At 31.4% G+C, this 12,184-nt stretch overlaps 3 protein-coding genes across 6 annotated transcripts; 2 read left to right on the top strand and 1 right to left on the bottom strand.

Annotated features, from left to right (window-relative positions):
- Positions 1-1,671, top strand: LOC133035665 (uncharacterized). The gene is made up of 3 exons (XM_061111745.1): positions 1-285; positions 488-565; positions 679-1,671. The coding sequence occupies exons 1-3, from the start codon at positions 22-24 to the stop codon at positions 1,579-1,581; spliced, it is 1,245 nt and encodes a 414-aa protein (XP_060967728.1). The 5' UTR covers positions 1-21; the 3' UTR covers positions 1,582-1,671.
- A 13-nt stretch (positions 1,672-1,684) lies between these two features.
- On the top strand, positions 1,685-5,158 carry LOC115710944 (uncharacterized). Of its 4 annotated transcripts, none has more exons than XM_061111748.1 (4): positions 1,686-3,285; positions 3,431-3,620; positions 3,692-3,927; positions 4,062-5,158. In XM_061111748.1, the coding sequence occupies exons 2-4, from the start codon at positions 3,543-3,545 to the stop codon at positions 4,249-4,251; spliced, it is 504 nt and encodes a 167-aa protein (XP_060967731.1). In that variant the 5' UTR covers positions 1,686-3,285; positions 3,431-3,542; the 3' UTR covers positions 4,252-5,158. The 4 variants fall into 4 exon arrangements, with proteins under 4 accessions (XP_060967730.1, XP_060967731.1, XP_060967729.1 ...); XM_061111749.1 differs by having other exon boundaries at positions 1,688-3,285; positions 3,431-3,617; XM_061111747.1 differs by having other exon boundaries at positions 1,685-3,285; positions 3,431-3,927.
- LOC133035664 (uncharacterized) lies at positions 4,766-6,306 on the bottom strand. Its single transcript, XM_061111744.1, has 2 exons — positions 5,351-6,306; positions 4,766-5,197 (listed from the first exon to the last, which is right to left on the bottom strand). The coding sequence occupies exons 1-2, from the start codon at positions 6,299-6,301 to the stop codon at positions 4,766-4,768; spliced, it is 1,383 nt and encodes a 460-aa protein (XP_060967727.1). The 5' UTR covers positions 6,302-6,306.
- Positions 6,307-12,184: the final 5,878 nt, after the last annotated feature.

Below are 12,184 nucleotides of genomic sequence, written 5' to 3'. Positions count from 1 at the left end.
ATACCTTTATAATTCCTGATAATGGCCGTTACTCGTTCATCTCCATCTCCGGCTAAAGCTACAAAACCCACAAAACAATCGCAGAAAACCAGACCCAAATCAAAAATGGGTAAAAAAAATCTTAAAGAGAACCCTCCTAGCCCCACTTCCCCTTCTGTTAAAAGAAAAACTCTTGGTGGACCTTCGAAGAACACTCGAGGAAAAAGACCTCGAACTGTTGTTGAAAACTCAGACTCAGATTTTGAGTTGGAATCTGAATTTCTTAAGTCGCCTGTATCTGTTAAGGTATTTTACTATTTATCTTTTGTTGTTTTTGAGGTTTTTTGTTTTTTTTGTTAAATTCGATTTTTGAAGTTCATATAACTGGGTATATGTTTGTTTTTGTCTCTATATTTGTAATTGTTTTATATATCTTGTTTGATTTATTTATGTGTTTTTGTTAATTTTTTATTTGTTGTTTTGTTGGTGTTGTTTCGTTTTATTGTAGGGCAAGGGTAAATCCCCTGTAAAGGTGTTGCCATCATCAGGTGTGGCTGAGGAAATTCCTGTTAATAGGATTGTTGAGGTTTGTCATGTTATGCATTCTGTTCTATGTTTTTTTTATTGTTTTTTTTTTTGTTGTTATTTCGTAGTGTTTTATGGTGTTTTATCAGTGTTTTTTATTGTTCTGTTTTTTAGGATTGGGAATGCAAGTACACCCGATCTCAATTCTATCATTCTAGAGTAGTAACATCTGGGTATTACTCTGTACTTGGAGACATTAAGAGAATTCTAACTGAAAGCCAATTGGAAATTTTTTCAAAATCTGTGTTTGGTTATTTTCTTCGGATTCCGGAGTACATAATTCATTACCAATTGCTTCATTGTTTGCTGTTGAGGGAGGTTCAGCAGCCTAATGGGTTGGAGTTTTGGGTTTGTGTCCAAGGGAAATATCTTAGGTTTAGTATCGAAGAGTTTGCATTGGTCACGGGGTTAGATTGTCATGTTGATTCTGATTTTTATCAGTTTAAGCAAGATGATAATGAATTGGTCAAACATTGTTTTAAGGGGTACAAAAAAATTACCAAGGGTGCTATTCAGACTGCTTTTATTGCTGACAATCTTAAAGATAACGACGATCTTGCAGTCAAGTTGGCTGTCTTGTATTTTGTGCAGTGTTATTTGTTGGGTGGTCCCCCGGGTAAAGTTGTTTCGTCTGAGAAAATAGATGTTGTCGATAGTGGTCGATATAATGAATTTGGTTGGGGCAAGCATTGTTTTGATATCACTATGCATTCTTTGAAGGGTAAGATAGATTCTGGTTATAAGAGAGTAGTTCGTAGTGACGAGGATGGTGGGTATTACAGGTTATTGGGTTTTCCTTTGGCTATTCAATTCTGGTTTTTCGAGTGTTGCCCGTACGTTATTGGGAAAGTGTCGTTGTACTCAAATGTAGGCATTCCAAGGATTTTGAATTGGCCTAAATTACCCAAGGACAAGGAGGGTCAGGTGAAAATGGATGTCATGAACACCCTCATTTTCGATCAGTCTTTGAAAGAGGTAATTCTGTTGTTTTTTACACTATTTCCACTGTTGTTTTAATGTTGTTTTTGTGTACATTATTTATACTTTATGTTTTGATTGTTGTTGTTATTTTATAATTTCAGTTTCATGTGCATATTGTTTTTTTTTTCAGTTAAAATTAAGAAACATCACTCCAACTTCTGTTGAGAGATTGAGGTTGAGCCTTACTGATTTTTTCTCTGGTGAGACTACTCCCGATGCTGTCAAATTCAAAATTAAAGGTGGTTCCAAGCCTGCTGGTCAACCTGGCTTGATGGGTGCTTCTTCATCATCTGCTCATGAGAATGTCTCCCGAGTTGAGTTTGAGGAATTTAAAAAGTGTCTATCTGTTGTTGTCAGCCAGCAAGGGATACTTATGAAATCTGTTGCTGAGATGAACAAGAAGCTGGACATTCTTATTGAGGTGTTTTTTTAATTGTCATTACTTTTTATGTTATTTTTTTAGTAGTGTTTTTATGTTGTTTTATACAGTAAATTAATTTTTTAAGTTTTTTTTGTTCTCAGTCATCCCAAGGTGGTCTTACTCACAATGGATCTCAGTCTGAAGATGCTCTTCGTACTTCAGAAAATGAGGATGATGAAGATTCCACTTCGGAGGAAGACGAGGATGATAAAATCGACGATGACAAAGGAGATGATCATCATGACGATGAAACTGATGATGATGATGATGATCTTGGTGGAGATGGTGTTGGTGCTGGTCAGGATGAGGCTCACACGGGGGATGTTCGTAACGATGAGGATGTTGTTGTCCCCGAGGTTGTTTTGAGGGATGATGATACCGACAAGGTGGATGATGCCAAGAATTCTGACCCTGTGGAACCTCTTGCAGAGATCAAACAGGTGTATTTCTTGTTTGGACATCATTTTTTTTGTGCTCTTTGTGTGGATTTCTGTGTTTTGTGTTTGTTTTATTAGTTTTTTAATGTTTTTTTTGTTGTCAGCCTGAACAGTCTCAAGGTGGGGAGGAGAACATTGATGTTGATGCAACAATTGCATCTGCTGTTAAAGCTGTGGAGAATTTGGTTTGTATTTCTCTTTTTGTTCCTTTGTAATTTGTGTTTATATGGTATTCTATTGTTGTTTTTATAGTGTTTTGATTGTACTTTTTGAAATAAAAAAAAAAGTCTTCTTTTTTTCCTTTTTCTTTTTTAGATTGGTTCCTCAACTCATGTCCCTGCTTCTGTTGAGACTTCTGAGAAGACTGATCTTGAAATGGTTGTTTTTCAAGAGACTCCTATTTTACGTCCTCAAAAGAGGGATCGGAAGAAAGGAGCTGTTTTGAAATCTCCATTCATTGAGCTTGCTTCTGGTGCATCTAAATCAGGTTCATCCTCAGTTTCTCCTGATGATTCTGTGTATAAGGTCGTTAAATATGTGCGTGGTTTGTGTCTGTTGGACAACAAGATTGGTGAACATGTCGATCCGCAATTGGAAGCTGAGTTTGTCACGTGGGTTGATACAGGTCTTAGAAAGCATAAATCTAAGTAAGTATTTTTGTAGGTGTTTTCAGTTATATATCTCTTATCGTTTTCCATTTAGTTTTTAATTTTTTATTTGTGTTTTGATATTTTTTTATTTGTTTTTTTTAGCACAACAACTAATGTGTATTGTAAGGGTAAGGACACAATATTTTCGCCTTTTCGTTTTGGTGTTGAGGACATTAGCAACAAGATGTGGTTTCACAACCTTGCCTACCCTAATTGTTTCCTTACCAATTCTGTAAGTTTTTTTTTTATTATTATTATTATTATTATTTATATATTTTTGTTATTTTTTTTTAAGTTTTTTTTTTATGTTTTTAAGTGTTGTTCTGTTAGTTTTTTTTATAAGTTTGAATGTTTTTTTACTAATTTTTTTTGTACAGCACATTGACATTATTTTCTATTATCTTCGTAAGAAAATAATGTACTCAGCCGAGCCGAAAATCAAAGTCAGCACAACTGATTGCCTCTTTTGTTCTAGCATAACAAGTTTGTATGAGAAGTTTGTTGAGAAAAACAACGATATATCGGTGTTGTCTCTTTCTCACAATGTGGCCCAGTACATTCAAGGTGGTAAGATATTATGTGCCACTCCTTGGCATTTGGTTGATCATGTTGTTATGCCTATCAATGTAAAATTACAGGATCATTGGATTTGTGGTCGTCTAAACATAGCTGAGCGGCGGATATATCTGTACAATTCATTGCGTTCTGGAAGGTATATGACAGCTGCCAAAGAGGCTTGCAAGCCTTTTTCTGTTATTTTACCATATTACTTCTCTATGTTAGACTTCAAAGGCCTTCGCAACGAAGCTAAGTTTAGCACTATGGAACCGTTCCCTATTGTTGCTGTTGATGGTTTACCCGAGCAGGTCACAGCGTAAGTTTTATGTATAGTGTTCAATGTTTTTCACTGCTTGTTTGTATTTTTATTTTTTTGTTATGTGACTTTGATTTTTATTAGTGTTCTCATAGTGTCTGTTTTTGTGTTTTCTTGTTGTTTTTTTTTTCCAGTGATTGTGGTGTTTTTGTAGCATCATTTGCTGAGTATTTCATTGATGGCAAACCCATCCCATCCTCTGGTTTTGATGTGGAAATTCACCCCGATCGTTTGGCTGTGTTATTTTATCAATATGGCATGAAGAAGCAAACTGAGAACATTGAAAGTGAATCTGAGGCCCCTCCCAGCCTTCCCAAGAAGTGATTTGTTTTTTCAATCAGACTGTCATTGTTCTTATAGTTTTTTAATGTTGTTTTTATGTTTTTTTATGTTGTTTTCGTAAACAAACATTGGTGTTCTGTTATGTTTCCTTACATTTTGTGTGGACAATATGTAATCTTTATTTTTGTATGTTTTTTCTTATTCTTCTTATGTACAAACAAGTTGGTATGTTAAAGTTGTTAGTTTTGTCATTTCACATCCCTTCTTTTTATGTTTTTTTTTCTTATAGTTTCTCTGTTTTTTTGAATACAAATATTCATTTCAGTATTAAAAACACAAACTGTTTCAATAATAAACTTCATATATATATTCAATTTAGTATCCAACATCTTTTCATATCCAATCTAAAGTATCATCAAATCCCAATGTAATCAATGTTTTTCAAATAAAAACTGTATTCCCTTTGTATTTCAGAAATTTAAATTCCTCAATATCTCATTCTCAAAACGTATGTGTAGTTTTCTTTTGTTTTTCCACTGTTGTTCTGTTGTTGTTTTTATTCCCTTCTACGTCTTCTGCTGCATGTTCTTTTGTTATGCCCCAGTTCACCACATTTGCTGCACTTGTTGTGTTGATCCTTTTCCCATCCAGCCTTCCTTCTTAATGTTTTTGGTCTTCCTGATTTTACTCTTTCATGTGGAGGCAAGACTATAATATTCTTCACTTCTTCCGGTACCTCCCACTCACTTTGGTGTCCTATTGGGTAAACTGTCCCTGAATAAGTTGCCAGCCAATTTTTTTTTGTGTAGTAATCTGAACAGTAGGTGTACGGGTCCATGTTCATCTGCCTCATCACGGCCACAGCGTGCCCGCATGGCATTTCATCTATTTGGAACCTGTTGCACGTGCATGTTCTTTTTTCTAGGTCTACTTCCCACGATTCTTTCATTCTTGTTACCTCAAACAAGTAATCTGTTGTTGCTTTAACCTGTTTTAAATTTTATTACAAAAAAAACAAACATAGCTGAAATTCTTACAACAACAATACAAAACTATTAAAACAACACTACAACAACACTTTTTACTTACTATTTGTTTTTTTTTTTTTTACAAAAAAAAAAAAACATAATTAATATTTTACCTCCAGATTCAATGAGTATGTGTAATTTTTCAACAGTATGTCTTCTCCAGTTGGTGATAGCTTAGTGAAGGTGTTGTGTGCTTTTGTCCTATTAGTATGCGTCCATTGTTGCACCAATGCTCTCAAGCATTCTAGCAGCGTTGTAATTGGTAGCTCCCTTGCTGCCAAATTTGCAGCGTTCAGTGATTCTGATATGTTTGAGGTCATTGTAGAATACCTCTTGTTTTGGCTATGAATTCTTGACCACTTTTCATAACCGACTTTTTTTAGGTAAGGTCTTATGCGTTTGTCCAATCCATCCAATTCAGCCATGTGGAACTCGAATTGCTTTTCTGTGTAGGCTTTGACTGCTCCAAAGAATGGCAGATTGTATTTGGCAGCATGTTGTTTGAAGCTTGTTTTAAGGTTGCTCAAAATGTGGTAACCGCAGTAACTGTGTGTAATTTCTGGATAGATTTCTCTTGCTGCTTTGATGAGGCTTTCATTCCTGTCTGAAATTAGGCATTGGTGTTCCCGTACCCCATACGCTTCTTTAAATTTTTTGAAGAACCATTTCCAAGATTTGTCATTCTCAGAATCTGCAACACAAAACGCTAGTGGAAAAATATGACCTGCTGCATCTTGTGTGCATGCGCACAACAAAGTTCCCCCATAAGCTGCTTTGAGGAACATTCCGTCCACAACAACTATCGGTCTGCATGCTCCCCACCCTTTTATGGATGCATCCAACGCCATGAAAACAAAGAGCAAGCTGTTGTCTTCTGTCGTTTTCAGATCGACAAATGATCCAGGGTTTGTTTTTTCCACCATGTGTAAGAAACTCGGTATTAGGCTGTACGAGTCACTAGCATTACCTCTCAAGTCGTTTACTGCATGTTCCTTACTTCTCCAAGCTTTCATATAGTTCATTTTGATGCCATATCTGTATTTCAACTCCCCTTTTATGTCCATCGGTGTTGCCTTTGTCTTTATGTTCAAGAACTTCGATTTTATGCATTCCCCTATCAGTTTCGATGTTGCTTGCCTTTGGTCTTCCTGCCTAATATTTATGGGGCATGTGTGCATATTTGAGAACCTATTAAAACAAAAAACAACAAAAACAACATTAAAAAACTATTAAAACAAACCTGTTGCAGAGATCAAACATGTGTATTTCAGTACAAAGTGTGGAAAAAGGGCATTTGTTCAGGCTGACAACAAAAACAACATTAAAAAACTATTAAAAACAAACCTCCTGATTATGAATGTGTTTGTTGGGCCATTTCTCGATGCTCGTAGTGATTAATTGCAGCTTTCGTAAACACATTTCAGACTGTACTCTTGAGAGCAGGACTTCCACACTTTGTACTGAAAGTTGTTTTTGATTGCGTAGTAACTGAGGACATTCTTTAGAGTTTCTTTGTCTTTGTATGCCTGTCCTTTTTCCACTTCGGGGTGTTGCTTGTCTGTTATTAACTTTGCATTGTTGATGTCGATTTCTAGATCCAGTTTTTTACTAGTGTTTTCAAGTTTTTCTACCATTTCTTCAGCAACCAGATTTGCATAGTCAATTATGTCGAATTTGTCGTCCTCATCTTCTATTGTTTCTGAGTGTTCCCCTTCTTCTGTTTGTTGTCCCGTTGTGTATGATTCTGTTGTTGTTATGTTGTTTTCAAGCGTTGTTGTGTTGTTTTCGATCATTGCCACATTATATTCATACGGTGTTGTTGTGGATATCGAATTTGGTGTTGCAGCAGGTGTTGTGTTGTTGTTTTGCTGGTTGACACATAGTGGATATGTCGTGAAATCTGTTTCCTTCATTTTCAATTCCAAGTAAAAGTAGAGGCTTCGATCGTTGCATATTTTGATCGGTGGTATTCCTTCTTTAGCTTGGTACTGTATTTGTGTTGGGTTTTATGCCCTAAATAAAACTCATTTCAATATAATCAGATTTACTTATTAATATAGATCAGAAATAACATTTAATGTTGCATGGTTCACATGATTTATTTCATGATTATATGTACATAATGTATAAATTCATCTGAAACCCTTTTCACATACTTGATCCTGTTTATTGTGCCGTCAACACATTGGAAAGTAAACATGACTATGTGAATAAAGTTTCCTAGATTTATCAGACACAGGGTTTTACTGATATGATAATCTACAACAAGAGTTTACTTGCATTTGGAGAAGTGCTATGTTCTTTCCAGAGCATTGGTTAAAGTAAAGCTCAGGTTGGATGCATGGAGTATGCATCGGAAGGGACCGATATTGAACTTTGACTTAGATTTAATTAAACTTACCGTAAAATCTATTCAAGTCAATATCGCCTAGTTGATCCTAGATCAAATGATCTTAATCCTGTTATGATTAGGCTCAATCTTGAAAGGCTATTCGTGTTCCTTGAATTGTTAGTTAAGCCTACCTTTTGGTCAGGGTGATACGTACTTTTTGGGAACACGGTAGTGCAATTGAGTGGGAGCGCTATCATAAACATGGAATCTATAGCTTCTATCTGGCGAATAGTAAGCAAAGGATGATCTCCTTCGAGCTTGACCAAACGAACATAAATGGTGGAGTACTCATTTCACATTAGCTGAAATATCATTTATACGGGGTCAAGTGTTTTAAGGAATAAATACATTGTAGGGTGTAACGGTAATTTAATCCCTTTACAGTGTAGATCATTCATATAGAGGATCTTTGATCACATTAGGATTATAACAATGGATAACTAATGATGTGTCTATATGGTGGAACATATAGAGCATTCTATATACTGAGAGTGCAATTCTAAGTTCTATGCGTGGATTCAACGAAGAATTAATAAGTTAGTGAATTTTAGTGCTAAATTCTTGATCTACTTATTGGAAGCTCGGTTCTATAGACCCATGGTCCCCCCACTAGTTGAGATAATATTGCTTGTAAGACTCATGTAATTGGTTTTGATTAATCAATTATAATTCTCAAATTAGACTATGTCTATTTGTGAATTTTTCACTAAGTAAGGGCGAAATTGTAAAGAAAGAGTTTTAGGGGCATATTTGTTAATTATGATACTTTGTATGGTTCAATTAATAAATATGATAAATGACAATATTATTTAATAATTATTTATAGTTATTAAATAGTTAGAATTGGCATTTAAATGGTTGAATTAGAAAATTGCCGTTTTTGAGAAAATCAGATGCAGAAAAGGTAAAACTGCAAAATTGCAAAAAGTGAGGCCCAAATCCACTAGTATAGGGCCAGCCACTTTTGTAGGAAATTTAAACTGATATTTTCATTATTTTAATGCCAAATAATTCAAACCTAACCCTAGTGGAATGCTATAAATAGATAGTGAAGGCTTCAGGAAAATTACACTTAAATTTTCTATTTTTCCTTCAGAGAAAAAACTAAGCCTTCTCTCTCCCTATCTTTAGCTGCCACTTCTTCTTTCTTCTTCCATTGAAATTTCAAAATTTCTTAGTGTATGAGTAGTGCCCACACACATCAAGTGATACCTCAATCATAGTGAGGAAGATCGTGAAGAAAGATCATCAGCAAAGGAGTTTCAGCATCAAAGATTCAGAGAAAGAGATCCAGGTTCAGATATTGATAATGCTCTGCTACAGAAAGGAATCAAGGGCTAGATATCTGAACGGAAGGAGTCATATTATTCCGCTGCACCCAATGTAAGGTTTCTTAAACTTTATATGTGTTTAATTTATCGTTTTAGAAAGTTCTTATTTAGGATGTTAATAAACATACTTGTGAGTAGATCTAAGATCCTGGTAAAATAATTTCCAACAACTGGCCTCAGAGCCATGGTAATTGATTTACTTACATGTAATTTGGACTTTAAAACGATTGTTTGTATGTTCTTTGGATGGTATCATGTTGTATTGAGTGTTATTTGATGATTGATTGATGTTTGTGAAATTTTCGTGAAAAATAATTGTGATTTCGTTTCTGGAATTATTTTTATTGGATAGTATGGAAAAAATTAAGCAAGTTAGCCTTTTACAGAACTCAATTTGGATTTTATTTGAATTAGTTATGATTTTTTGAAGATTTGACAAAATCGAGGTTGTGCTGATAGTTTCCTGCGATCGCAGAACTGTCCGTACAGTTTCGAATTTTTCCTTTTTTCTTCAATTTTTCATACTTTTTCATGGAATTAGCTTCCAATTTTTTGTATGGTTTTGTATATATACTATTACTATTCCTAATTCAATTCTAATTATCATTTTGAATTAATTTAATTTTTTTTTAATTTAATTCAAGATATTAGTGTAATTTGAATTTGAATAGAATTAGTATTTATCTTTTTGCTTAAAAATCTATCTTATTTTTAAATTTGATTATATTTTTTTTTAAATTTAAGGTCAGATTTTTTTAAGATATTTATAATATCTTTTAAGATATTTATAATATCTTATCTTTTAAGATATTTATAATATCTTTTAAGATATTTAATAAGATAATCTTATCTTTTAAGATATTTTAAAAAATATCTTATCTTTTAAGATTTTTTTTTAAATCTTTTTAGATATTTTGACCTTATTTAAATTTAAAATAAGATATTTATAATCATGTAATTTTAAATAGATATAAGATATTTTGCTAATTTTTTAAATTTTGTTATTTTATTTATTTAAATTACACTTAAAATTTGAAAAAGATATTTATTTATCTTTTCTAATTTTTTATTTAATTTTTATTTATAAAATAATATTTAAAATTTAAAAGTAGTTAGCAAATTTTTGAAATGATATTTAGGTTGGTTCAAACCTAATTTTTCAAAATTGTAGGTTTAATTTTAAATTTAAATATATAATTAATTTTCGAAATTTTTTTTAAAATTTTTTTTCGAAAATCCATTTTAATAATATTTCGAAATTAATTATTTAATTTAAAATTAAATAAATCCTACATCCAACTATCCAGCTAACCTTGTTGCAGGAGTATGTGGTTTTAGCTTGTTTGTAAGTTTTCAAAACCTATTATTACTTGATTGCAAATAGCCATGGTTACCTTTTGTCAGATCTAATGATGCTCCCTTGGTCAAGATAATAATTTGTAACAGGTATATTTACAATCTTCTTTCATCTGTGTATGACCTAGCAACATGATAGGACCCATCCAAAGTGTGCCTGTGTGAGCCTATGTGTTTAATTTTATTATAGATGCATACAGGTTAATGTTGCTAAAATAAATTATCATAGTTTTTGATAGAATTTATTTAGGCCCATTTAGTTTTTGGGCCTATTCAATTAATAACAGTTGTTCTTATTAAGGTTAAATTCCTCTCTTTTGGGCCTTGTGTGAGAGTTGGGAGCCATAGAAGTGGGTACGACATACTGAACCCAGCACCCCCTCACACAAACCACCCCAATTGTGAAGGCCCATTTGCCTGATTTGAATGACTGTACTAGGTTAATTACACTAGTTTAACCTAATTAAAATTGATTAGCAACATAATTAATTTCATTTATTTTGAAATTAATTTAAGAAAATTATAGTTTAAAGAATTTTTTATTCTAAGCTAAACTATATGTATTTTCTTGTATTTAATTAAATATAGAATTATAACCATCTAGATTCTTTCTGGAACTTAATTTAAATTTTTCATTAAATATTCTTGTTTAAGTTGATATTTAGTTATCTACAACTAACCAACTTAAATCTGAATATCTTTTGAATTTCAAATTTCAAAATTAAGTTGAGGAATTTTAGGCATTGGTTATTAAGATTCTTTAGATATTTTTTAAGTTAATATCTTTTCGAATATTAACTTAAAATGGAATATTTTCAAATTAAGTGGTTACAACTTAATTTTTGATATTTAATTAAATTTAAATTTGAAAAATATTTAAGTTCTAGATTTTTTCTAATACAACTTAAATTAGATATTTTTTCAAATTTTGTGGAAAAGATACTTAGTCAAATAAGATATTTTCTAGATAGTTATTTCTAGACTACTTATTATTTCTAATATTAAATAGGAAAATATTATAAATTGTGAAATTAATTATTTAATTAATTTTGGTACAATTTATTTTAAGTATATTTTTCCTAGTATTAAACTAGAAATTAATAATTAAGCATTCTCTACACTTAATTATTTATTTCTTGAATTTAATACATTTAATTAATTTGAAAATTAAATATCTAAGTTGATTTTTATCATCATACTTAAATATTTCTTTTTCATGACATTTAATTAAATAGAAAATTATTTTTAGTTGAAATTTAATTTTTCAACTAAATTTAAATAATTTTCAAAATATATTTTTTCTTTATTTTATTAATCAATTTTCGAAATTGCATTTCTTAAATGCTAGAATTTCGAATTTTATCTTGAAAAATAGATTAAGTTGTAAATTAATTATTTTAATCAACTTAAATCAATGATTTTTTCATTTATTGATTAATTTAAAATAAATTGAATTAAAGTATATTATTAGAAATTGAATTAATTAGTCAAAGGAAAATCTAGATAGATGATATTTTTGCTTGAAGTATTTTTTCTAGTGTATTTAATTAAATAGAAAATTAATATTTAAGTTGATCTTCATCACCATACTTAAATATTTGTAATTTTTCTTATATATTTAATTAAATAGGAAAATTATATTTTTTGTTGTAAATTAATTTTATTAATTAATTTTGGGCCAACATTAAATTAGAATAATTTTTCCAAGATTTATTCTTTATTTTAATATGCATTCTTTCGAAAATTGTATTCTTATATACTTTAATTTTTCGAAATGCAATATATATATTTATAGAAAATTAAATTTGAGTTGTAAATTAATTTAAATTAATTTTGTAACAACTTAAAAAAATTTTTCTAAATATTTA

The sequence above is a fragment of the Cannabis sativa genome, chromosome 3 (genome assembly GCF_029168945.1).
Source record: "Cannabis sativa cultivar Pink pepper isolate KNU-18-1 chromosome 3, ASM2916894v1, whole genome shotgun sequence".
Classification (NCBI taxonomy): domain Eukaryota; kingdom Viridiplantae; phylum Streptophyta; class Magnoliopsida; order Rosales; family Cannabaceae; genus Cannabis; species Cannabis sativa.
This window is presented reverse-complemented; position numbering and strand designations above follow the sequence as displayed.